We start from the raw sequence: 27277 nt of genomic DNA on the forward strand, positions 1-27277 counted from the left end.
CAAATACTCTGTAAGGGAGGCATACCTATTTCAGTGAACTTAAATAATAGCATATTTTTAATGAAATCGTGTAATTATCTTAAGAATGTTGAAGTTCAAGCATTTTCTCTGTGTTAGTCTCTCAGTCATCTGCGTTCTTTCATTTTATCCCTCCCACTTCCTCTTACGTTCCTGTAACTACTCCTCAACTGATGTCACAACTAGTTGTACACGCACTCACATGGGAATCAATAAAGGAATACAAAGAAGAAAACTATTGAGATTTGACTTTTTAAAAGAGTTTGCTGTGTAAGTATTCAATCTGTTTCTTATATATAGATGTGCCTGTGTGTTATGGAAGTAAAATATTATAAACTTTTGCTGTAATATCTAACTAATATTTATTGATATTAGTTATGTGTATTTCTAAAGTATATTGAGTAGTATGAGTGTTTGTGAATAGCTGTGTTCTTGAAGTGTGAACAGAAACTATTTTAACACTTAATTTACATATGTTTAGTTGGGTTTATTAATAATGACCTAAATGAAAGTTTAATGGTTCAGCTGTTAAATCTCTTACAGTGAATGTTTTTTATGTTTTGTTTCAGATTTCCAGTGCTGAAACGACCTTGTGAAGTTTTCTGTCAAAGGTAGTATCAGATTAAACTTTCTCTGTCTTTTCGGCTCCATTGTGTTCGCCTCAGGTTATACTTAAGGCTATTTAGGCGTGGGTCAAATGCCTTGAATTGACAGCATGTGTCATACGCAGGACGTAAATTCAAATGCATTTGTTTGTGATCTAAATATATGCCTCACTCTTTTTTAAAGAAACGCGTGAAAGGGGAAGTTAACAGTTGCTGACATCTCTATAGTCATGTTCACAGGAAAAAGTGTTCAACTTCACACATTAATATGCACAATATATACAAACACACACAATATATATTAATATATATATATATTAAAGTTTTATAGTTTTATATAGTTTTATAGTTTATACATGTTTTGTAATATAATGATTTTATATTTGAATCACCATAACATTTTCTATGCACAATATGTTTTGTTAAATGTAATTCCCATTAATGATGATATCATTAGTGCAATACAGTAACTTTTCGTCTATACTGTGTTGTGTTACAATAAAAAAAAACAAAATAACTGTAGTATAATGATTTTATGTGAATCACCATAAATAAGAGCCCTTATAACAAACTGATAAACATACCTATATATAAAAACATAATGAAAATCATTGTTTTTTTATAGTATAGCAACTATTAGTAAAAACAAATATTGTTAATTTAAGAAACAACTGTAAACAGTCGCATAAAAATAAATATGACACCCATGACAAACATGCAGATGGTAACTGATAATCTACTGTCTATGCACAATAAGGTTTTGCGCACATTTCATTCATGACAATCATTATCGCCGTGGCAGGTGAAACTGGGGAAGGTTGCATTTCTTATTGGGACTCTTGGGTATTCATTTTGACCTCAAATCTAACAGAGGTGATCAGACACACAGTAAAAGCCATCCCCAGATCCTATTTTAATTTCATTGGGGCTGTAAAGACAAAGATGACCGGGTGTTACGAAAATCTTTATCATGCTGTATGTGTAAAACAAACAGACTATGTGCTGCTTTATGTTTACTAAAGGGGTGTAATATTCGCTAGTAGCATGCATGCTCCACTTGTTCTGCTGCTTTATGCTCGATGGTGAATTTCAAGTCATCCTTACATCCGTGTGTAAATATGAAAATGAAGGTGTAATGGTATAAATATGTATGCATGGTATGAAATACATTTGGCTAAATTTATGATACTTTAAAGCAGGAGTGGGGGAACCCTGGGTCCTGGAGGGCCACGGTCCTGCAGAGTTTAGTTCCAACCCTAATCAAACACACCTGAATTTCATTTCCAAGTAATCCTGAATACTTTAATTAGATTTTCAGGTGTGTTTTACTAGGGTTGGAATACTTTAATTAGATTTTCAGGTGTGTTTTACTAGGGTTGGAATACTTTAATTAGATTTTCAGGTGTGTTTTACTAGGGTTGGAACTAAATTCTGCAGGACAATGGCCCTTCAGGACCAGGGTTCCCCACCCCTGCTTTAAAGGGTGAAATTTTCTACTATAATGTAATAATGTTAAGGTTGTAATAATGTTGTTGACAGGACAGGTTGTAGTGTATTCTGTGCATTACTAAGTATCAAATTATTGTAATTAAGTGACTTCTCCTTATGATGTACCTGCTTTACCTTATGTGCATACATTCAAATTACATTTAATTAATGATGATGTAATTATTTATGAGTAATGCAGTCACTTTATTAAACAGTATAATTAGTGATGTAATTAGTATTAATTACTTTTCTTAATAACTTAATAAACAAACATACCTAATAAATGTTGTTATGTCTTAGAAAAGTTATTGCTTAATTCTGCTCAACAGCAACTTGCAATATAAAAAAATCCTTTTGGCAGCACCGCAGATCAAGCATTGAAACAATGCAGATGGGGTGGTTATATTACAATGTTAGATGTGTGCATGAATGGATTATGGTATGGCTAAATAACTTGTTTTTTTCTCATTGCAGAATAAAAGAGAAATAAGGTCAAGGAGGCGAGAGAGGACAGGACGGACATGCATGGCAGGATCACACAGTTACTCTTGATTAATTCATTAACATGTGGTCTGGAAGTATGTTTGGCTGCTGGGACGATCTACATCCCACCCATGCTGCTGGAGGCAGGGGTGGAGGAACGCTTCATGACCATGGTGCTGGGTAAGTTCATCAACAGGAGATCAAACTTTTGTTTTGGATTTGATTGTCAACCCATATGTTAAAAATCACTTTAAAATTTGTGTTTTGAATATATGATTTGAACTCTTTCCATGTCATTGACGAGTTATCTTGTCAATTAAGAGAAAACATTTCCCTGCCAATGATGCTTTCCTGATGAGTTTTTACAGTAATCTGTAATTACCCAATTTTCAAAAAACTAAAGCAAAAACTAATTTAACAACATTTTAAAATCTGTGTATGTTTTGATCTTCATTCTGAATCTGATCTGTAATTAAAGTCCTTTTCAAAAATGCAACCATTTCAATTTTTTTTATCAAATTTGTTATTTTTGAAGAAACCTACCGATATTTACGAGGTTATAAAAAGAGAACAAATGAAGATACACTGTAAAAAAATGCAGCATGAAGTTGTTTTTGCAACTCAGTTTAACCTACTATTTAAGTTATTTTGACCTGTCATAAGTTGACATAACTTATAAAAACAACTTAATTTATTAAGTTAAAGTAAAATAAAGTAAATGTAGATTTGATAAAAATGCTGCATTATTTTTTTACAGTGTACATTTTTCCCGTTTTCTTGGTTTGTTTGTTTGAAAGCAGAGGGTCTGTTCTTTCATTTGATATATTTGTATGTTTATATATTTTTAGAAGACAATTTTCCTGGAAGGCATATTGTGAAACTTTTGTGAAAATCTCAAAAAATGCTGGCGGACAACTTTTTTGAAAGAGGCTTTTCGGAAAATTTTAATTATCTGTAAAAAATGTTGTGAGGAATACTCATAATTATTTGCACCTAAATATTTAGATAATTTGTTTGCTCAAAGTTCAGGTGATGTGTTTGCAGGTCAAGTGTTTGCTTTGGTATACCATGTTCAACACATCTTAACAATGATAAAAATGCATGTTGATGTGCATATCTGTGGAGAAACAAATTCATCAATGATTAAATTCACACTCATGTTGGGTTATAAATACTTGGTTGTGTTTGTTAACCCAATCATGTGTTGAAACAACCAGGATTGCATTGAAACAACCCAGCATAGGCTTATTTATTAACCCAACATGTATTCTGTCCAATATTTACCCAGCTTTGGGTTTTAAAATAACCCAGCAGAATTTCTGTATTGTAATATCAAATACAAAAACATATGCAAAATAAAATGATTTTTTTAAGGCATACATCATTTGCTATGGGTGCTGAATATCTTCTTGTGTTTTATTCAGGTGTGGGACCTGTGCTGGGCTTGATCTTTGTTCCTTTGATTGGTTCAGCAAGCGATGGCTACAGAAGTAAATATGGCCGCCGACGTCCGTTCATCTGGCCGTTGTGTTTGGGTGTACTCCTAGGACTCCTCATCATCCCTCAGACGTCCACCCTCGTAAGCCTATTTACAAAACACAAACTTCATTGGCTGGAGGTCCCGCTGTTGGTCTTGGCTATCTGCCTGATGGAGTTCTGCGGCCAGGCTTGCTTCACAACGCTGGAGGCTCTTGTATCAGATCTCTTCCCTGGAGAAGTAGAAAGCCGTAAGGCCTTTTCCTCCAATTCCCTCATGCTCAGCCTGGGTGGCTGCGTTGGATACCTGCTGCCTGCGGTCGACTGGAGCTCTTCGGAGACCGTGGTCTATCTGGGTGGACAGATATCTTTTATCTTCCTGGTGCTGACCTTCATCTTCCTCATTTGCTTGATGGGTACAATGTTCATATCTGAAGAACCTACGGGTAGAGAAAAGGTCGGAGACGCTGAGGTGTCCAAGAGGATTGCAAAGTGCACGAGCTGCTTTTGTCCCCGTGCGTTGTTTTGCAAAGTCTTGCTCTTGCCCAGAATAATCTTCAGCCTCCTGTCTGTGGGTCCACAACTTTTCTCGCTGTGCAATCGCATGCCCAAAGTCATTGCAAGACTGTTTGTTGCAGAGCTTTGCAGTTGGATGGCCCTCATGTCTGTTATGCTGTTCTACACAGATTTTGTCGGGGAGGGATTGTACGGCGGGGTGCCCAGTGATATCCCAGGTTCCCTAGGAAGGATACGCTATGATGAAGGTGCGGTTTATGCTGGTGAAAAGTTATAGCTTTATATCATTATTCACTTTATATTATATTATTCATATTAATTGATAGAGTATGACTTTAGCAGTGTTAAAGGTTGTGGATTCGAATCCCAGGAAACACACATAATGATAAAAAATGACATTTATGCATTTGTCAGATCATTTAATCCAATGCAACATACACTGCATATGTGGGTGCCCTAGGAATCGAACCCATGACCTTAGCGTTGTTAGCAATTCTTTACCAAATGAACTAACAGCTGTATATCTTAAATGTAACTAATTGTATAAAAAGTCATCAAGCATTACTCATTACACACGATCATATCGAACCCTGTAAAAGTTTACAGCAGCACCTGGTGTCTTTATATCTCTCCAGGTGTACGAATGGCCAGCCTGGGTCTTTTTCTACAATGTGTGACGTCCGTGATCTTTTCTGTGCTTATGGAGCCTCTGGTGTTGTGGGTTGGCCACAGAAAGCTGTATATGAGCAGCATGATGATCCTGGCCGTGAGTTCAGCAGTGATGAGCGTCTCACGTAATGTCGTGTTAGTCACCATCATGGTTGCAGCTACAGGATACACCTTCAGCATCTTACAGATACTGCCATACACACTTACATGTCTATACCACTCCAATACACAGGTAAGAGGACGCACCTGCAATTGATGCATGCTTACAATGTGCAAATACTTAAAAATAGCAAATCGTTAATCTACCATACACTTTAAAAAAAAAAGGTGCTAAAACGTTTTCACAGCAATGCCAGAGAAGAACCCTAGTCAAAGGGGCATTTCTTTTACACATTTTTATAATCTAACAAACTTTTTTTTTTAAACGAAAAGGTTCTGCAGATGTTTTATTCAGGCAAAACATTTTCTTCTTTAGCATTGTGAAGCATCTTTCTTTTTAAGAGTGATGCAACATGCAACAGTAGCTTCTTGATTTCTGTTTTTTGCCATTTCATGCTGATTGGGCTCATGTGAAATCTCACTGATATTGCTTCACATGCTGTATATTAAACAACAACAACAAAAAACATAGTTAACACTGGTTACTGTAGTAAAACCATGGTTACCACAAAACCATGGTAATCAAATACAATAGTTAAGCATGGTTATGGTTACTATAGTCCCTGCTGAAAAAACAATAAAACTGTAAATGACCACTAATTCCCCCATCAATGAAGTGAGCTGACATCTTTACCTCCAGCTGTAGAGGGCGATGTTGTCAAGGAACTGTACAAAAAGGCTTTCACCAAAAAGGACCTTATTGCTAAACTTTGAGCAAAATGCTGCTAAAGAGCTATTTATTTATTTTTGCTTTAGTTAAATATTGATTTTGTTGAATGCTTAAAGTGTACTTTTTTGTGATTGGTTTTGTTTTAGTGCTTATGTTTTTACCACATACTTTTATTTTGAAATATGAGAGGAAGTGCGGAGGCGCTGTGTGTGTATTTTCGCGCACTTTCTAAGGGAAGCGTCAGTCTGATTAACGCTACCGGAGACGTAAGGTGATCGTTTTGTACATGCTGTTAAAAAAGGTTTATTTCTCCAACTAAGCTCCTGGCTGACAAAGGGCACAAGGTACTGTTGTGATTTTGTACTGTTTGGTGAACTTTGAGACTTTCATATGTTTATTTTACTTTGCTTAATCTTTTAATTAATCTCATCTGAAGCTGTTCGTGAATGTTAGACGGGTCAATTGCGTATATTTGCTAATGTTGCTGATATCGTCTTATTTCTGTTTATTGCATCCTAAATAGTTTAATATGAAACTGTCTTTATTTGGTAATATATGTTTTTCTCTAAATTGAGTCATTTGTACTAAAAGGCTGTTAACTCCAGTCCAGTGTTAATTAAGCTAACATTGCACTTTAAAATTAGATTCTTGTAATCCATTAAATGGTTTAGTCTTTAAGGTAGCACTTTAATTGAAGTTTATCAATCATCTAAAACCTTTTAGTAGTCTTTATTTGCACTAAATATTGTTACTGCCAAGTGTAAATAATTTATATTATTAAGGATTACAGTACGGTAAGGGATTGATACTAAATGAGCCTGTAGACTAAAATGTGATTTATTGTCAGACTATATATGGTCTAAGACAGTGTAAATGTGTATTATGTGTTTATGGACATTAATGTTTAACTTGTGGGCAAATGACTAATTAATTATCTGTTTGTTTGTTTTTATTCAGCTCTTACGGTGTTTGTCCTAGAAATTAAATCTTTCATAAACATCAGTTGAGAGTCAGTTGTCATCTGTTCAGCCGGGGATGCTACAGTAAGAGCTTTACCCAGAAGAGCAACAGCTTCACGCCATCAGTTCTACCACACATCTGAAAGCTGTCTAATGACAACCAAAGGAATTGATTTGTCTGTGGCACTCCTTTAAAGAAAATGGATGCATCTGAAACTAAAGACCCAGAACAGCAAGTGGAGGCCGCTCCTGATGGAACAGAAGAGGAGGAGCTTCGCCGTTCTGGTCGACAACGGAACCCTACGGAGAAGATGCGTGCATATATAAAGGAGGAAGCCCTGAAAAAGGAGAAAAAATTGCTTCAGCTGTACGAACAATGGAAAGAGTTGGCTCGCGACACAAGGAAGGAGTTAAAAACAGACGTCAGTGAGAGCCAACTGGTAGCACTTATTAATATACTTGAGAAGGGAAGGGATGATGTCATGCAAGTTTACCTGGAAATCCGAGATCACATTGCTCCATCCAGTGACACTAGACGCAGAATTGATACTTGTGAAGCTGTGACAAAAGATATTTCAAAGATCATTTTTGACAGAATGGCATGCCTTGAGGACTTTGAACAAGAAAATGTAAAACACAGCCTTCGTGAGTTACTCCATCATGATCATGCTCGCTCTGTCTACGGATCCACAGTCTCATGCCCCACATCATCAAGGTCTACGGTTATGTCAATTGCAGCGAAGCGGGCAGATGCAGCAGCTGAATTAGCAGCCAAAGAAGCAGAATACTCAATAATTCAAGAGATCGAAGCACGGAAGTGTGAACTGGAAAAACTAAAAGTAGAGAAGGATCTAAAAGCGGCTAGAGCCAGACTGCAAGCATATGATCAAGAAATGTCACAGGAAGTCAGCATTCATTCTTCAAACTCAAATGCAGGAGAACACCAGGATGTAAGCTTAATGGCGCAGCGGCAGGTGGTTCCATTTCCCGTTCAATGTCCTACCAACATTACAACATCAGGTCCTACTGACATCACCGCTAAATCCTCACCTCCAAAATCTGACATAGCTTATCTCGCTCAAGCTGTACAAGATAGCATAGCCCTAAACAGGCTGCCTACAACAGAACCATCCATATTCACTGGTGATCCTATCCAATTCATTGAGTGGAAGGCTGCATTTGTGTCGCTCATTCATGGAAAGGCCATATCTTCTGCTGACAAGCTGCACTATTTAAAAAGGTATGTTGGTGGGCCAGCCCGCAAATCTCTTGATGGCATCTTCTACAGGAATGATGATGAGGCTTATAATGACGCATGGAACAAGCTGAATCAACGGTATGGACAGCCATTTGTCATACAGAAGGCATTCAGGGAAAAACTATCCAAATGGCCTAAGATTCAGTCTAAGGATGCTGAAGGGTTCAGAGAATTCTCAGACTTCTTGAACGCATGTCATCAAGCTATGCCTCACGTCAAAGGGCTCGAAATACTGAATGACTGTGATGAAAACCAAAAACTCGTACACAAATTACCAGATTGGGCAGCAGCACGGTGGAACCGTCAGGTCACGCAGACACTGATTGAGACTCATGACTTTCCAAAGTTTATAGATTTTGTCACCTTCATGTCAATGGAAGCAGAGATTACATGTAATCCAGTCACCTCCTTCAGCGCTCTTCGTGCCTCTGACCACATTTCAGAAAAATGGAATCATAAGGACAGTAAAAGGAACAAGGCTAACGTCTTTCACATTCGAACAGCTACAGAAGATAAACAGAATGATGAAAATGAACAAAGCCCTGCTAAAGGAAATTATATCACGTGTCTCTTCTGCAAAGACAGAAAGCATAAGATTCACAGCTGTTCTAAATTTTTGGCAAAATCCCTGGAAGAGAAACGGAAATATGTGAAGGAGAACAAACTCTGCTACGGATGCATGAAACCGGGCCACGCTGCAAAAGACTGCCGTCACCGTTTGTCCTGTGACAGCTGCAAAGGTAGACATCCAACATGTCTACATGATGAAAACTACACAAAGAAATTCATCCCTGCACCAGTCTCAAACCAAGGTGACACAGAGACAACTACTGCTACATCTCACAAAGTAGAGAATCATGAAACTTCCACCAATACTTCAATGATCGTGCCAGTGTGGGTATCAACTGAGAGGAATCCAGGCTCTGAAAAACTTGTTTATGCTCTGCTTGACACCCAGAGTGATACTGTGTTTATCGAACGAGAATTGAGCAACAAGCTACATGCTGACTCCTGTCCTGTGAGACTGAAATTAACAACTATGACTGCAAAGGATGTTATCATGCCGAGTGAAAGAGTGTCGGGACTCAAAGTAAGAGGCTACAATTCCTCTGTTGTTCTCAGTCTGCCTCCTGCCTACACTAAGGACTCTATTCCAGTGAGCCGTACTCACATCCCTACTTGTGACACAGCACGACATTGGAAGCATCTCTCTACAATAGTGGACAAAATTCCACCTCTGCAAGATTGTGAGGTTGGCCTTCTCATAGGCTACAGCTGTCCAAGGGCTTTGGCACCAAAAGAGGTAATTTTGGGAGGAGACGATGAACCCTATGCAATTCATACAGACCTAGGATGGAGCGTTGTTGGTCGTCTGTCATCAGACCATGAATTGCAAAGTTGCAATACCATTTGTCATCGAGTCAGCATTAAAGAGCTCCCCCCAGTGACTCCAGCAGATGTTATTAAAGTATTGGAGTCTGACTTCAAAGATGATGGTGAAGACAATAAAACAGTTTCACAGGATGACATCCTCTTCTTGACCAAACTGCAGCAAGGCATCAGGAAGAATGACTACGGACATTACGAGATGCCTCTCCCTTTCAGAGCAAGACCTCATTTGCCTAACAATAAACAGCTTGCCATTCTAAGGCTCGATCATCTCAAAAGGAAACTGTTGAAAGATGAAAGGTACAAGGAACACTACGTAAGGTTTATGGAAGAGGTAATTGAAAAGGGTGATGCAGAAGAAGTATATAGGGAAGGAAAGGATGGAGAGAACTGGTACATCCCTCATCACGGGGTGTACCATCCCAAAAAGCCAGACAAGCTCCGTGTTGTCTTCGACTGCTCCGCCAAGTACCAGGGTACCAGCCTTAACAACCATTTACTCCAAGGTCCAGATTTAATGAATAATCTGACTGGTGTTCTTGTAAGGTTCAGACAACATCCCGTCGCCCTTATGTGCGATGTGGAAAAGATGTTTCACCAGTTTCATGTGGAAGAAGCAGATCGAAATTACCTCTGTTTTCTCTGGTGGAAAAATGGAAACTTGTCTTCACACCCACAAGAATACCGCATGAAGGTCCATCTCTTCGGTGCTACTTCATCACCTGGATGCGCCAACTATGGCCTAAAACATCTCGCTAAGGAATATGAGTCCATGTATCCTCTTGGCTCAAAATTCATCACAACAGACTTCTATGTAGATGATGGTGTCACCAGTGTAGCCAGTACAGAAGAAGCTGTTCAGGTAGCAAGAGAAGCTCGTCAACTGTGCGCCTTAGGTGGTCTTAGACTGCACAAATTTATTTCCAATGACAGAGTTGTTCTGGATAGCATTCCAGTTTCTGAACGAGCTGTTGAAGTAAAGTCATTTGACCTCAACTTTGACGACACACCCCTAGAGAGAGCTTTAGGGATCCACTGGCACATTGATTCTGACAGATTTAGATTCTCTGTTAACCTCAAAGACCAGCCAGCAACACGCCGTGGCATACTATCCACAGTTGCATCACTGTACGATCCGCTGGGCTTTATTGCTCCTTTCCTGCTCAATGGAAAATTAGTGCTTCAGGAAATGTGCAGAAATGGAACAGGCTGGGATGATCCCCTTCCTGAAGAATTGCAGCCAAGGTGGGAGCTTTGGAAAGCTGATCTTGTGAACTTGGAGCGGATCGATATACCTCGCTGCTATGCGCCTGCAAACTTTGGAAAGGTCATCAAAAGAGAACTGCATCACTTCTCTGATGCCAGTAACAGCGGATATGGCCAGTGTTCCTATTTAAGATTAACAAGTGAAGAAGGAAACATCCATTGTGCCCTGGTCATAGGGAAATCCAGAGTTGCTCCCATTAAGATCCAGACTATTCCCAGGCTCGAACTGACGGCTGCCGTCATCTCAGTTGCCATGAGCAAAATGCTGAAACAGGAGCTGAAATATGCAGACATAGAAGAACATTTCTGGACCGATTCTCAAGTAGTCTTGGGATACATAAACAACGAAGCACGGCGCTTTCACACGTTCGTGGCAAACAGAGTCCAGAAGATCCATCTCAGCACTAATCCTCAACAGTGGAGATATGTTCCCACTACTGAAAACCCAGCTGACCATGCGTCAAGAGGTTTGAACGCTGGTGAGATTCTTACCTCGAACTGGTTGACAGGGCCAAGTTTCTTATGGAAGAAAGACATACCGCCTGTTGCAGATATTGACATTGCACTAGCAATTGGAGATCCTGAAGTGAGACAAGTTCAGACACTGAGTACAGAAACAACAGAAATCAGCCTCTCAGACCGCTTGTTAAAGCTGTCTTCATGGTCTAGAGCTGTCCAAGCTGTAGCTCGCCTTGTTCGCCGAGCCAAAGGAGATAAGTCCAACAGTCATAGTACTGTAGCTGAACGAGAAAATGCCAAATGCATCATCATTAAGGACTTACAAAGAAACACATATCCTAAGGATATCAAGTTGTTGAGCAAGGGAGCCCAGCTGTCACCTGGCAGCAAGTTATATCGTCTTGATGCCTTCCTAGATCAAGGAGGAGTACTCAAGGTGGGAGGAAGGCTTTGCGATGCAACCCTACCCAACTCAGTCAAACACCCAGCAGTCATACCTAAAGATCACCACGTAACAAAGATGATTATCTCTCAATGTCATGTGAATGTCAAACACCAAGGAAAGGGCCTTACAGTTAATGAGATCAGATCACAAGGCTACTGGATTCCAGGTATGAACAGAGCAGTAGCCTCCCATGTGCATCATTGTGTAACATGTCGGAAGCTCAGGAGACCCACAGAGGAACAAAGAATGGCTGACCTCCCTTCAGAGCGTACAAATCCATCTCCACCATTCACGTACTGTGGTATGGACTGCTTTGGTCCTTTTATCACCAAACAGAGTCGGAAAGAACATAAAAGGTATGGCCTTCTCTTCACATGTTTCAGCTCCAGAGCTATTCATATTGAAATGCTTAATGACATGTCAACAGATGCCTTTATCAATGGCCTGCGCTGTTTCATTGCATTACGGGGAGCAGTACGTGAAATCAAATGTGACCAAGGCACCAACTTTGTAGGAGCCAAGAATGAGCTTAAGAATGCTCTCAAGGAGATTGACGAGGATCGTCTGACAGTGTTCTTAGCTGAGAAACAGTGCGACTTTGTCCTAAATGCGCCCCATTCAAGCCATGCAGGTGGAATATGGGAAAGACAAATCAGAACAGTAAGAAATGTTCTACGCTCAACTCTCTCACTTTCTTCTGACAGACTGGACGATGCATCACTCCGGACATTCTTTTATGAAGCAATGGCAATCGTAAACAGTAGACCACTCTCGGTCGACAACCTAAATGACCCCAACAGCCTTGCACCTCTCACTCCTAATAACCTGCTTACCATGAAGTCTATTCCAGCACTACCACCACCAGGCAGATTCCTCAGAGAAGACATCTATGCAAGGAAAAGGTGGCGACATGTCCAGTATCTCGCCGAGCAGTTTTGGAGTCGTTGGCGTAAGGAGTATTTATCCAACATTGCCACCAGACAGCGCTGGCACACAGCAAAGAGAAACCTACAAGTAGGAGATATTGTCATGGAGAAGGCTGACAATCTGCCCAGGAATGAGTGGCGGCTGGCCAGAGTTACAGAGACTACTACAGATAAAGACGGGCTTGTGAGAAGGGTTAAGATATGTCTTGGTGACCGGCATCTGGAAAAGGATGGTCGTCGCCTTAATAAGCTGTCTGTCATTGAAAGGCCAGTCCAGAAGCTGATACTGTTGCTAGAGGCCGTCTAGCCGCTTCCAGATACAACCACGTGTATCCTTTTCATTATATTGGGTTTTCAGTTAAAGGTTACTTTTTTACTTTAAGTCTTTAAAAATCATTGGTCATTTATATTCCTTAATTACATATAAATCACTCATGATTTGGTGGGAGTGTAAATGACCACTAATTCCCCCATCAATGAAGTGAGCTGACATCTTTACCTCCAGCTGTAGAGGGCGATGTTGTCAAGGAACTGTACAAAAAGGCTTTCACCAAAAAGGACCTTATTGCTAAACTTTGAGCAAAATGCTGCTAAAGAGCTATTTATTTATTTTTGCTTTAGTTAAATATTGATTTTGTTGAATGCTTAAAGTGTACTTTTTTGTGATTGGTTTTGTTTTAGTGCTTATGTTTTTACCACATACTTTTATTTTGAAATATGAGAGGAAGTGCGGAGGCGCTGTGTGTGTATTTTCGCGCACTTTCTAAGGGAAGCGTCAGTCTGATTAACGCTACCGGAGACGTAAGGTGATCGTTTTGTACATGCTGTTAAAAAAGGTTTATTTCTCCAACTAAGCTCCTGGCTGACAAAGGGCACAAGGTACTGTTGTGATTTTGTACTGTTTGGTGAACTTTGAGACTTTCATATGTTTATTTTACTTTGCTTAATCTTTTAATTAATCTCATCTGAAGCTGTTCGTGAATGTTAGACGGGTCAATTGCGTATATTTGCTAATGTTGCTGATATCGTCTTATTTCTGTTTATTGCATCCTAAATAGTTTAATATGAAACTGTCTTTATTTGGTAATATATGTTTTTCTCTAAATTGAGTCATTTGTACTAAAAGGCTGTTAACTCCAGTCCAGTGTTAATTAAGCTAACATTGCACTTTAAAATTAGATTCTTGTAATCCATTAAATGGTTTAGTCTTTAAGGTAGCACTTTAATTGAAGTTTATCAATCATCTAAAACCTTTTAGTAGTCTTTATTTGCACTAAATATTGTTACTGCCAAGTGTAAATAATTTATATTATTAAGGATTACAGTACGGTAAGGGATTGATACTAAATGAGCCTGTAGACTAAAATGTGATTTATTGTCAGACTATATATGGTCTAAGACAGTGTAAATGTGTATTATGTGTTTATGGACATTAATGTTTAACTTGTGGGCAAATGACTAATTAATTATCTGTTTGTTTGTTTTTATTCAGCTCTTACGGTGTTTGTCCTAGAAATTAAATCTTTCATAAACATCAGTTGAGAGTCAGTTGTCATCTGTTCAGCCGGGGATGCTACAAAAACCATTAAAGAAAATTCTAATGGTTTCCATTAAAATACCAATAGGAACCATTATCTTTTACCTTTAAAACCAATACACTGTAGTGTGTTTTGGGCCATACTCCATTAGAACAAATAAAATTCCCAATAAAACCAATAGAATTTTTGTGATTGGGTCTATTGATTTTTTAGCAGGGGTAAAACCATGGTTTTGCATATATTTATCAATACACCAAAAAATATGATTACTAAACTTTAACCACAAAGCATGGTTAATTTTCCTAAGGGTTGCATTGTGTAGTAAAACCATGGTTACCACAAAACCATGGTAATCAAAAACCATAGTTTAACATGGTAACTATAGTAAAAAAAAATGCATTGTGTATCCATTTAGGAGTATAGTTTGTTTTTTACGCATTGCAAAACATGGTTCATATGCGTAAACTACTTTCGACGCATGCGCATTGCGACAAATTGCAATACCTCCCTTACGAAAATTAACCATGGTTCACTGTGGTAAAGGTTTAGCGACCATGGTGTTTTTGTGTATTGATTATTATCATAAAACTAGGTTTTACTACACTAATTATGGTTTAACTATGTTTTTTAAAAGCATAATGCATGCTATTATGTGGTTACCATGGTTTTACTACAGTAACCATATTTTTTGTAACCATAACTGTAGTAAAACCATGGTCAATTTTCGCAAGGGCTCTCCTGGCATAATTTGGACGCTTATCCGCGACCAACGAGTAGGCGCGGTTGCGGTGCGCGTACATTACGCGCGTATTTTGATGCCGAAACACGCGCACTGTAACCTTGAATTTGGTAACATGCTATTTTTGACAAAATAACTTGGATATGTTTGATATTCCGTCATGTAAGCAAATTGTTTGCTTTTTTTTACATGTTTTAAAAGTTAAAAGAATATGCATTGGGCTATGGTTCTCTTTCACTGGAAGCCCAAATTCTAACTTGTTTTAGCCCAAATTGCTGGGTGGGTTGGTTCTCGCGTACGTGTTAGAATTAAACTATACTTTAGACTTTAGAAATCAAAATGGTGTTAAAATGAAGCAAAACTTAATTAGGTATTCATGTTATAACAGCATTTGCACTTCTTCACAGGTGTTTTTTCCCAGTGAGAGACACAAACCGCATGGGAATGGTGTGGTGTTGACCAAATCAGCCGATGTACAGGCTTTGACCAAGCAGAAAAGATCCAACGGCTTCATTGCTGGGCCCAACACGAAAACATGCCAGTGCAATATATCAACCTCACAATCACTTGATCTGCATGTTTGTGTAACCGTATGCCCACAGTCTGCACTACCACCGGCCCTTAAAGAAATAGGTACAGATATAGCCTTACTGGACAGTGCTTACATGCTATCTCAGGTGGTTCCATCTCTCTTCTTGGGCTCCATAGTACAGCTTTTTCACAGTGTAACCACATACATGGCCTTTGCCACTTTGCTGAGCGTGGTGGCCGTTTACTTTTCTCGTAAGATTGTCTTCGAAAAGAAAGACATTGAAGCGAACGGGTGACTGTGATGTAACCTGTGGAGCAAAAATGATGTTTTAAAACCACAAAGGACAGCTGGACATGTTTGTGTGGCAATCCAAGACTTTCAATTGGATGGTGACGTGTCACTGAAAGTGTTAAAATTATTAATTAATTATTAATTTATTAAGTCTTGGCTATTAATACTTGATAACCACTGTATCAGCAAATGTTGCATTAGAGAAGCATTGGCTTCAGGCAGAACAGTTTGTGGACTTGCAGTAAATTTAAACAGGGTGTTGGCTTTTTTGTAAAGTTTACCATTTGACAGACAGATTGTTCTCCTGTACACTGTCATGTATTTGATATTGTTTTTCCAACACTTTTGCAATAGCTTTATATTCTTTAAGGCATCGTTCCCAACCTGGGAGTTAACAGGTGGGAAAAGGATCTGATATGTTTAGAGGTCAAATAATGATGCATAAAATGTTCAACTAAATATATGAAACAATTTTTTCATATACCAAGATGAAGTGAATGATTTATTTTGTAAAATGTTTAATATTAATATCTATAATGTTTACAATCTGAGCTCCCCACCCCTCAGGTGTGTGTATGATTTTAGTGTTACCGGCTGTGATGGGTTGGTAAATGTAATGAAGCTAGGATTTTGACTTTGAATACCAAAGTCTATATATTTTAATAATATATTCATGTTGTTTACACTTTTTAAAGAATATTTATTACCTAAAAAAAGAAAATAAATTAAATGTTCAGCTGTGTTTGTTATCTTTATTATAACTTATATAATGTACATCAATGTGTAATTTATTAAAATAAGTTTTTATTATATTGTGTGGTTTTGTTTCCCTGAATTAAGATGAAGCTGAAATTGAATGTTTTCATTGAATTTAATGTATAATTTTGTAGTATAAGTGTCATTAGGTCTTTTTTTACTCAGCTACTGCCATCTTGTGGCTCTATAAAGCTCTGTTTTTATATTACAGTCATAAGTAAAACAGTCTAACAAATGACAACAAATCATTTATTCTGTCAGTTTTAAACTATTTTTATTTGTCTGTTGCTGTTTTGCTATTTTAAGTCTTTACAGATGTCCAAATTCAGTGGTGCAGTGTTTTGAACAACCACGTGCTGCCATGGCCATTGAATCATTCATGTTTCAAATAAAGTCATAAATGCATAATGTTTTGTATTTTTCAAAAACAAATTATAACTCATGTTTGAAAGCAACCCAAATGGGTATGGAAGTCTATTTCCACCACGTTTGGTTAACATTTTTAGATTTTCATAAGTGCCTCGTATTAATGAGAAACTATTTCATAACAATAACCATGTTATAATAATGAAAAAATGTATGTCATAATAATGAGAAACCTTTTTATAATAATGACTTAGAATCTCAAAATACCTCAATCTGAGAAAATATGTCAAAATTTCAACTTACCTTCTCATATTAATAAGATACTAAGTTTTTTCAACTTAGTATCTCATAATAATAAGAAACTAAATCATTATTTTGACTTATTTACTCAAAATAATGAGATACTATGACATTATTTCGACTTAGTATCTAATAATAATGACAAATCAAAACTTTCTCATTATTATGAGATACTAAGTCATTATTATGAGATACTAAGTCATTATTATCAGATACTAGGTCATTATTATGGGATACTGAGTCATTATTATGAGATACTAAGTCATTATTGTGAGATACTGAGTCACTTTTATAAGATACTATGTCATTAATATGAGATACTAAGTCATTATTATGAGATACTAGGTCATTATTGTGTGATACTTAGTCATTATTATGAGATACTAAATCATTATTGTGAGATACTAAATCATTATTATGAGATACTAGGTCATTAATATCAGATACTAAGTCATTATTATCAGATACTAGGTCATTATTATGATATACTAAATCATTATTGTGAGATACTTAGTCATTATTATCAGATACTAAGTCATTATGATCAGATACTAAGACATTATTATGAGATACTAAGTCATTATTATCAGATACTAGGTCATTATTGTGTGATACTTAGTCATTATTATGAGATACTAAATCATTATTGTGAGATACTAAATCATTATTATGAGATACTAGGTCATTAATATCAGATACTAAGTCATTATTATCAGATACTAGGTCATTATTATGATATACTAAATCATTATTGTGAGATACTTAGTCATTATTATCAGATACTAAGTCATTATGATCAGATACTAAGACATTATTATGAGATACTAAGTCATTATTATCAGATACTAGGTCATTATTATGGGATACTGAGTCATTATTATGAGATACTAAGTCATTATTGTGAGATACTGAGTCACTATTATAAGATACTAAGTCATTAATATGATATACTAAGTCATTATTATCAGATACTAGGTCATTATTGTGTGATACTTAGTCATTATTATGAGATACTAAATCATTATTGTGAGATACTAAATCATTATTATGAGATACTAGGTCATTAATATGGGATACTGAGTCATTATTATGAGATACTAAATCATTATTGTGAGATACTAAATCATTATTATGAGATACTAGGTCATTATTATGGGATACTGAGTCATTATTATGAGATACTAAGTCATTATTGTGAGATACTGAGTCACTTTTATAAGATACTATGTCATTAATATGAGATACTAAGTCATTATTATCAGATACTAGGTCATTATTGTGTGATACTTAGTCATTATTATGAGATACTAAATCATTATTGTGAGATACTAAATCATTATTATGAGATACTAGGTCATTAATATCAGATACTAAGTCATTATTATCAGATACTAGGTCATTATTATGATATACTAAATCATTATTGTGAGATACTAAGTCATTATTATCAGATACTAAGTCATTATGATCAGATACTAAGACATTATTATGAGATACTAAGTCATTATTATCAGATACTAGGTCATTATTATGGGATACTGAGTCATTATTATGAGATACTAAGTCATTATTGTGAGATACTGAGTCACTATTATAAGATACTAAGTCATTAATATGATATACTAAGTCATTATTATCAGATACTAGGTCATTATTGTGTGATACTTAGTCATTATTATGAGATACTAAATCATTATTGTGAGATACTAAATCATTATTATGAGATACTAGGTCATTAATATGAGATACTAAATCATTATTGTGAGATACTAAATCATTATTATGAGATACTAGGTCATTATTATTATGAGATACGTAGTCATTATTATCAGATACTAAGACATTATTATGAGATACTAAGTCATTATTATCAGATACTAGGTCATTATTATGGGATACTGAGTCATTATTATGAGATACTAAGTCATTATTGTGAGATACTGAGTCACTATTATAAGATACTAAGTCATTAATATGATATACTAAGTCATTATTATCAGATACTAGGTCATTATTATGGGATACTGAGTCATTATTATGAGATACTAAGTCATTATTGTGAGATACTGAGTCACTATTATAAGATACTAAGTCATTAATATGATATACTAAGTCATTATTATCAGATACTAGGTCATTATTGTGTGATACTTAGTCATTATTATGAGATACTAAATCATTATTGTGAGATACTAAATCATTATTATGAGATACTAGGTCATTAATATGAGATACTAAATCATTATTGTGAGATACTAAATCATTATTATGAGATACTAGGTCATTATTATTATGAGATACGTAGTCATTATTATCAGATACTAAGTCATTATGATCAGACACTAAGTCATAAATATGAGATACTAAGTCATTATTATCAGATACTAAGTCATTATTATCAGATACTAAGACATTATTATCAGATACTAAGTCATTATTATCAGATACTAAGTCATTATTATGAGATACTAAGTCATTATTATCAGATACTAAGTCATTATTATCAGATACTAAGACATTATTATGAGATACTAAATCATTATTATCAGATACTAAGTCATTATTATGAGATACTAAGTCATTATTATCAGATACTAAGTCATTATTATCAGATACTAAGACATTATTATGAGATACTAAGTCATTATTATCAGATACTAAGACATTATTATGAGATACTAGGTCATTATTATGAGATACTAGGTCATTATTATGAGATACTAGGTCATTATTATGAGATACTTAGTCATTATTATCAGATACTAGGTCATTATTATGAGATACTAGGTCATTATTATGAGATACTAAATCATTATTGTGAGATACTTAGTCATTATTATCAGATACTAAGTCATTATTATCAGATACTAAGTCATTATTATCAGATACTAAGACATTATTATGAGATACTAAGTCATTATTATCAGATACTAAGTCATTATTATGAGATACTAGGTCATTATTATGAGATACTTAGTCATTATTATCAGATACTAAGACATTATTATGAGATACTAAGACATTATTATGAGATACTAAGTCATTATTATCAGATACTAAGTCATTATTATGAGATAATAAGTAATTAATATTAAATACTAAGTCATTATTATGAGATACTCAGTCATTATCAGATTCTAAGTCATTATTATCAGATACTAGGCCATTATTGTGAGATACTAAGTCATTATTATGAGATACTAAGTCATTATTATGAGATACTAAGTCATTATTATGAGATACTAAGTCATTATTATCAAATACTAAGACATTATAATGAGATACTAAGTCATTATTATGAGATACTTAGTCATTATTATCAGATACTAAGACATTATTATGAGATACTAAGTCATTATTATCAGATACTAAGTCATTATTATGAGATACTAGGTCATTATTATGATATACTAAATCATTATTGTGAGATACTTAGTCATTATTATCAGATACTAAGTCATTATGATCAGATACTAAGACATTATTATGAGATACTAAGTCATTATTATCAGATACTACATCATTATTATGAGATAATAAGTCATTATTATGATATACTAAATCATTATTGTGAGATACTACATCATTATTATGAGATACTAGGTCATTAATATGAGATACTAAATCATTATTGTGAGATACTAAATCATTATTATGAGATACTAGGTCATTATTATTATGAGATACTTAGTCATTATTATCAGATACTAAGACATTATTATGAGATACTAAGTCATTATTATCAGATACTAAGTCATTATTATGAGATACTAGGTCATTATTATGAGATACTTAGTCATTATTATCAGATACTAAGTCATTATTATGAGATACTAGGTCATTATTATGAGATACTAAGTCATTATTATCAGATACTAAGTCATTATTATGAGATACTAGGTCATTATTATGAGATACTTAGTCATTATTATCAGATACTAAGACATTATTATGAGATACTAAGTCATTATTATCAGATACTAAGTCATTATTATGAGATAATAAGTCATTAATATTAAATACTAAGTCATTATTATGAGATACTTAGTCATTATCAGATTCTAAGTCATTATTATCAGATACTAGGCCATTATTGTGAGATTCTAAGTCATTATTATGAGATACTCAGTCATTATTATGACATTATTATCAGATACTCATTAATATGAGCTACACTAAAGTCATTATTATGAGATACTGAGTAATTATTGTGAGATACTAAGTCAGACTTATGAGTTACTACGTCATTATTATAACTTTAAAAAAATCTAAAATATTTTAACCAGACGTGGTGGAATTACTAATGTAGAGGTCATAATGAGTTACGTGTTGGAAAAGGGCTTCCGTGTTGTTAATCATTAAACACAAAAAATATGTTTAAATAAATATTTAAACGTAAATAAAAGATGGAAACCATGCGTGTATTTAAATGTGTCTGCATCTTCTTTACAGCCCTGCTTTGCTTTCGTTGGCTGTTTTTCCTGTGCTCATGAATAATTCATAAGACCTTCCCTCCAACCAATCACGCGCCCCGTTTTGGTGCGAGCCCCCGTTCAGGCAGCCAATCAGAGGCGAGGAATTGGATCCGTGCCCTCGAGTGCATCGCGATGCGTGTCATGTGACAGGCCTGTGTGAAAAATGCCAACATGGACCCGTGGCAAGGACGATGTTCTTCCCTACAATAATTTCAAACGGGACTTCTGGACTCATTTTATATTGCACATCCGCAATCCGGACGTTACCATCCGAATTTACTCGAGGTAATGAGACGCAGATATCAAACTTAAACCGGATCGATAAACCAGATCGTTTATAAACACAGGGCTAGTTTCGATCTAAATGACCCCAGTTTGCTGAACCTGACACGTGTTTGCTTCAATCTTGTTTCCGTGTTGTGTAAAAGCTGTTGTTTAATTCTCTGTTTTGGGATTATGTGTGTGCGCAGGCCTGTTTTTTTCCTGCCCTGCTGACGCACTTTTCCCCAACACATGTCTGGTGCCTCGTGCGTGTCTGCTTTGGTTTATTTGGTGCATATATGATCATTTTCTCTCAGGATCTTAGTTTTAACAACGAGAAAAGTGTGCATTGCGTTGGTGTTTTATGTTCTGATGTTGTTGTTTTAAACAGCCCCTCCTCTTTCTGTCCCATAAGCCATCGGTGCTTTAATCTCTGAACGCATGGCATTGTTAGACATTGTTGTTGTGGATGTAAATAATGGCCACAGAAAGTATTTGGATTTACTTACAATACGTGTATTAAATAACAAAATATTAAACCAGGGGTCATCTACAAACACAATAGTTTATGAACTAACATATTGTACTTTTTATTCAGCTGTATGAAGCAAGGTAAAATGTTGTTTACATTAACTATGTGGAAGTTTGACAGCCATTAAGTGTCCAAGTACATTATGGTTTATTTATGAATAGTATATCAAGTTTTTTTATAATCTTTTGGGATTAATCTTTCATAGCGAGTCATTTCAACCCAAAATAACTTATATATTTTGCATAAATCATATTACCTACATTTTTATTGTATTGATTTTGCATAGATGCAATTACTTTAATGCAGCTTTATGATTTTATTTGTCATTTGTTAATGGTTATTTTCATTATGTTTTTACAGTTGTGGGTTTTTATTTATTTATTTATTTATTTTACTGTACAACAGACAAAAATAAAATTAAAATACTACAATGGTTTTATTTAAAACCAAATAATCTTTGTTGAACAAATAAATATGTTTTTATTTTTCTCTGATAAATAATATAATTTTAATAATATAATTTTGATAAAAAAAATTAAAATACACTTTTAATAGAAGTGTACTTTACACACAAGAAAAAAATAGATGTTTATGTTTATATTAAGTATTCATATTTATATATAATATAAATTATATATAAATATAAAAATCTATATACACATCTGAATATTTGTTATATATATACACACACACACATAATTATTATACTCAATTCACAAATATATATAATGTAAACAAAAAACTTTTATTCTGCAAATGATGAGTTGCGATTAATTGTTATGCAGCCCTTATTTTATATGTATTTTTGTATTTATATGTTTTCCTGTAGTTTAATTGGTAGTGGGTTCGACCCCAGGAAACATGCGTAATAATAAAATGTATTGCAAAAGATCTGCCAAATGCATCAAAGTAAATACACAAGTTTTTTCATTGTTATTCTTATTTCCTTGCAGCGTTTACAAACTGTGGTGTTCACTGGCGATACCTTCACCCATCCTCTGACCTCCATACCAACAAATGGTCTCGATAAGCGACGGAGCGGTGGCCACTGCTAATGAATCGTTCACGGACCACACCTCGGCTGCCTTACACTTCGTAGAGGTGGGAAGCAGCGAGGGTGGAAGCTCCATCTCGTGCTCCAGTCCTGAATCCGGAGATGCAGGTGCCCGGCTCAGCTGCAGCCCGGGCGAGGAAGATGAGGATGAAGGGCTGCTGCAGAATTATTTTGACTCCAATGAGGACTTTTTGGCTCAGTCCAAGCTGCCAGATTTTATATCTCAGCTCCCCAGCACCTTTTCTCCCACCCTGGAGGACATTGAGGAATTCTTGATGGAGAAGATGGAGCTGGTGAACGATGCTCCTCCGAGTCCGGAGGAGAAGGAGAAGGAGGACGACCCTCCCGCGCAGCCGTCTTCCCCGGAGAGGTCGAAACCCACCGTGGCGACGCCGACCCCTGTGGCTCAAAGTCTCGGGGCCGCTGCAACTAGCGCCGCTCCAGTGCTAGTTGGTGCTCCACTGGTGCTACAGTTACAACCTCTCCACCTAAGCCACGCCCTCCCACAACCAGACACACAGACGGGTGTGGCCAGTGGGCTCCGAGTGGCCCACCTCGTGCTTGGTGTCCAAGGGGCACAGAACATTACCCTTCTGTCATCGCAGGTGCCCTCGGCAACCATACTTCCAATTGTTGGTGAAGCCATCAACCAAGACCAAAAGTATGTGAAGATCGCCCCTCTGCCCATCACGGTCAGGGCGGTTGGAATTGCGGGCACGGGTCTTGTCAAAGCCATCACGCCACGACCATCCAGGCCCACCGCAGAAACCCTGCGGGTACATAAGTGCTCTCACCCGGGGTGCGAGAAGATGTACACCAAGAGCAGCCACCTTAAAGCTCATTTTCGGAGACATACGGGTGAGAAGCCCTACCTGTGCAGCTGGCCAGATTGCGGGTGGAGGTGAGAAGTGTTTGGGTCATGAAAATAATAATACAGGGTTTTTTTAGGTTAATAATTATTTAGTTATTATTTAAAGTCATGGACGTTCAATGTTTAATAAGTGTATGCACTGCTGTGTTCTGTGCTTTAAAGGTTCTCTCGCTCCGATGAGTTATCGCGCCACCGGCGGTCTCACTCGGGAGTCAAGCCTTATGAGTGCACAATGTGCGACAAAAAGTTCGCCAGGAGCGACCACCTGTCCAAACACACCAAGGTGCACCGGGGTCCACGTGCTGGCAGACTGGTCAGGGCCAACGTCTGACTGCCGGATCCCAGACCCACGGCTGGAGTCTCTTACTTAGTTCAAGCAATGATATCTAAACAGGCTCATAAGCTGTAACCCTTCGCCTTTATTTTGGTCTGTTTCCCCGAGTTTTTTATGGTTAATCCAGGCATTTGTTTTTCTTGGTGCTACAGTCAGCTAACTTGAATCTCAGGGATGTGATTATTAAGCTCAAAGCAGATTTCTGGCTTTCGGTGGACTAAAGTAAAGCTCACACACAATTCCAACGGTTTATTGTTGTGAAGCTTTAGGCGGAGATACAGCATTTTATGAGATTTGTTTTAGCGCTTTTAAACAAGTGAGGAGATTTAAAACGCAATAACAAGAGGAAAAGTGTACATTTTGTGTATATATGCGTTATAGGTCTAACCAGGTGGAGAGTTCAGTATTTTGTTGGGCTAAACTAAAGCCAGAATCCTGCAGAAGTTTCCTTCTTTTTAAATGCGAACATAACAACATGCACTATTATTTAGGCTATGATAATATGCATTATTAAACATGGCCTCTGTCAGTATATGGTAAATATCATGCATCGGTCATATTTCACCTTGAAGAAAAATAGAAATTATATTTTGCATTAAAGGGATAGTTCACCGAAAAACTAAAAGTTTAAAACATTTTAAAGAATGTTTGTAACCAAGCAGATCTGGGGCACCATTGACTTTAATACAAATACATAATACTATGTAAGTGAATGGTGCCCCAGATCTTTTTGGTTATTAACGTTTTTCTAAATATCTTCATTTGTGTTTAGTAGAACAAAGAAATTGATACAAATTTTGGGTAAGTAAATGATGAGCCATCCCTTTAAGAAAATTAAGTCGTTTTGTTTTTCAAATTGTAAATAGTCTATTGTAAGGGGTATGATGTAATACTCACAACAATAGTAACGTAAAGTGTAATTGTAAGTGTACATCAAGGCGGTATTTGTTGTACTGAATGTATTGCGATGAAGATTTAGTTGTCTCTTAAGCCAGGTCCCACCTAAAAGATTTTCCCTGTTACTTGTCGCGAAGTAAGCGCTTGTTGACTGACAGCAGTCAATACGATAAATTTTAGCCTTTTGCACTGCAAAATTTTTTTTTTCAGAAAAAAAATTTTTAGTATTTATGTCTTGTTTTCAGTAAAAATATAAAAAAATTCTTAAATTAAGATGCTTTTTCTTGATGAGCAAAACGACCCAAGAAAATAAGTCTAGTTTTTAGACCAAAAATATCAAATTTAAGTGATTTTGTGTATAAAACAAGCAAAAACATCTGCCAATGGGGTAAGCAAATTTTTCTTGAATTTAGTGTTTAAGAAAAATTTTCAAGATTTTTTTTTGCTTACCCCATTGGCATATTTTTTTGCTTGTTTTATGCACAAAATCACTTAAATTTGATATGTTTGGTCTAAAAACTAGACTTATTTTCTTGGATTATTTTGCTCATCAAGAAAAAGCATCTTAATTTATGATTTTTTATATTTTTACTGAAAACAAGACAAAAATACTAAGATTGTTTTTTTCTTGAAAAAATTTTTTTGCAGTGTGGCAGTTTCAGAAATATTTATTTGCTAATGAACAGCAAAGTCAATACAGCTTAATGCGGTAAGCAACCTCACTTTCCTTGCTCAAACGTGCACACGGATTTACTATAATAGTAATTCACGTTTCGATGCAAAAAATTGGTCTTGAAAATAGGCTTAGTTTTCTATAATTTTTTACCGCAAAATTAAACGAAAACAAAATGACCCAGATGTTATAGCACTATTAAAGTACTCTGTTGGAGTATAGCGCTTACATAATAAAAAAGTTTAGGTCCATGCAGTTATGTGTGCGACGTGACACCATATTTAAGTTTATATTTTTTTACTTGCTCTTATTTTTTTAGTCCCTGTGCAAACCCAGTGGCTTTGAGATATCAGGAATTTGTCTGGCGTAATCACATCCCTGCTTCGGCTGAGAAGTATTTGTGCATCAAGATGCTCGTCCTGTTTTCTTGTGCCTCATCTCTCTCAGTCTGTTGAGAGTGTATGCCAAACCAGAGTCTCGCCTGTTTATGGGGCTTTGGATAACATCACTACACGTATGAATGAACTTATGTACTGTAAAACAGATATAAGCTAGAAACAATTTTCTTCTCGATCTGTAATGAAAATTGTTTCCTTTATGTCAATGTAATGTGCTTTGCATTAGGTCAATGCATTTTTCTATGTAGTGCTGTCACGGTTGATAAGCTAAATCGCTGAGAACAGGTGTACTGTTCGCAAAAACTGGCAGCTGGACGCTTCCTGTCGACATGAAGCTTTTTGGACACCCTATAACCGAAGGCTTCTACTTTTCATCCGCTGGACTCCAGTTTTCTTTTTCGAAAAGATTCATGTTCATCTAACACACAGAAATCAATGTCTTGTATCCTATGACATCATCTCGCCTTTTAACAT

At 36.2% G+C, this 27277-nt stretch overlaps 3 protein-coding genes across 3 annotated transcripts; all 3 read left to right on the forward strand.

Annotated features, from left to right (window-relative positions):
- Positions 1-174: 174 nt before the first annotated feature.
- Positions 175-16057, forward strand: slc45a3 (solute carrier family 45 member 3). The gene is made up of 6 exons (XM_065259183.1): positions 175-288; positions 588-629; positions 2586-2774; positions 4019-4834; positions 5222-5487; positions 15471-16057. Exons 3-6 carry the CDS (start codon positions 2633-2635, stop codon positions 15888-15890), a joined length of 1644 nt encoding a protein of 547 aa, XP_065115255.1. The 5' UTR covers positions 175-288; positions 588-629; positions 2586-2632; the 3' UTR covers positions 15891-16057.
- Positions 5598-14359, forward strand: LOC135740701 (uncharacterized). The gene is made up of 2 exons (XM_065259182.2): positions 5598-6428; positions 7042-14359. Exon 2 carries the CDS (start codon positions 7244-7246, stop codon positions 13091-13093), a length of 5850 nt encoding a protein of 1949 aa, XP_065115254.1. The 5' UTR covers positions 5598-6428; positions 7042-7243; the 3' UTR covers positions 13094-14359.
- Positions 16058-21910: 5853 nt separating the features above from the next.
- Positions 21911-25985, forward strand: LOC135740703 (Krueppel-like factor 15). Its single transcript, XM_065259184.2, has 3 exons — positions 21911-22068; positions 23530-24531; positions 24664-25985. Exons 2-3 carry the CDS (start codon positions 23594-23596, stop codon positions 24830-24832), a joined length of 1107 nt encoding a protein of 368 aa, XP_065115256.1. The 5' UTR covers positions 21911-22068; positions 23530-23593; the 3' UTR covers positions 24833-25985.
- The last annotated feature ends 1292 nt before the right edge of the window (positions 25986-27277 follow it).

This window comes from Paramisgurnus dabryanus, chromosome 14 (genome assembly GCF_030506205.2).
Source record: "Paramisgurnus dabryanus chromosome 14, PD_genome_1.1, whole genome shotgun sequence".
Taxonomy (NCBI): Eukaryota; Metazoa; Chordata; class Actinopteri; order Cypriniformes; family Cobitidae; genus Paramisgurnus; species Paramisgurnus dabryanus.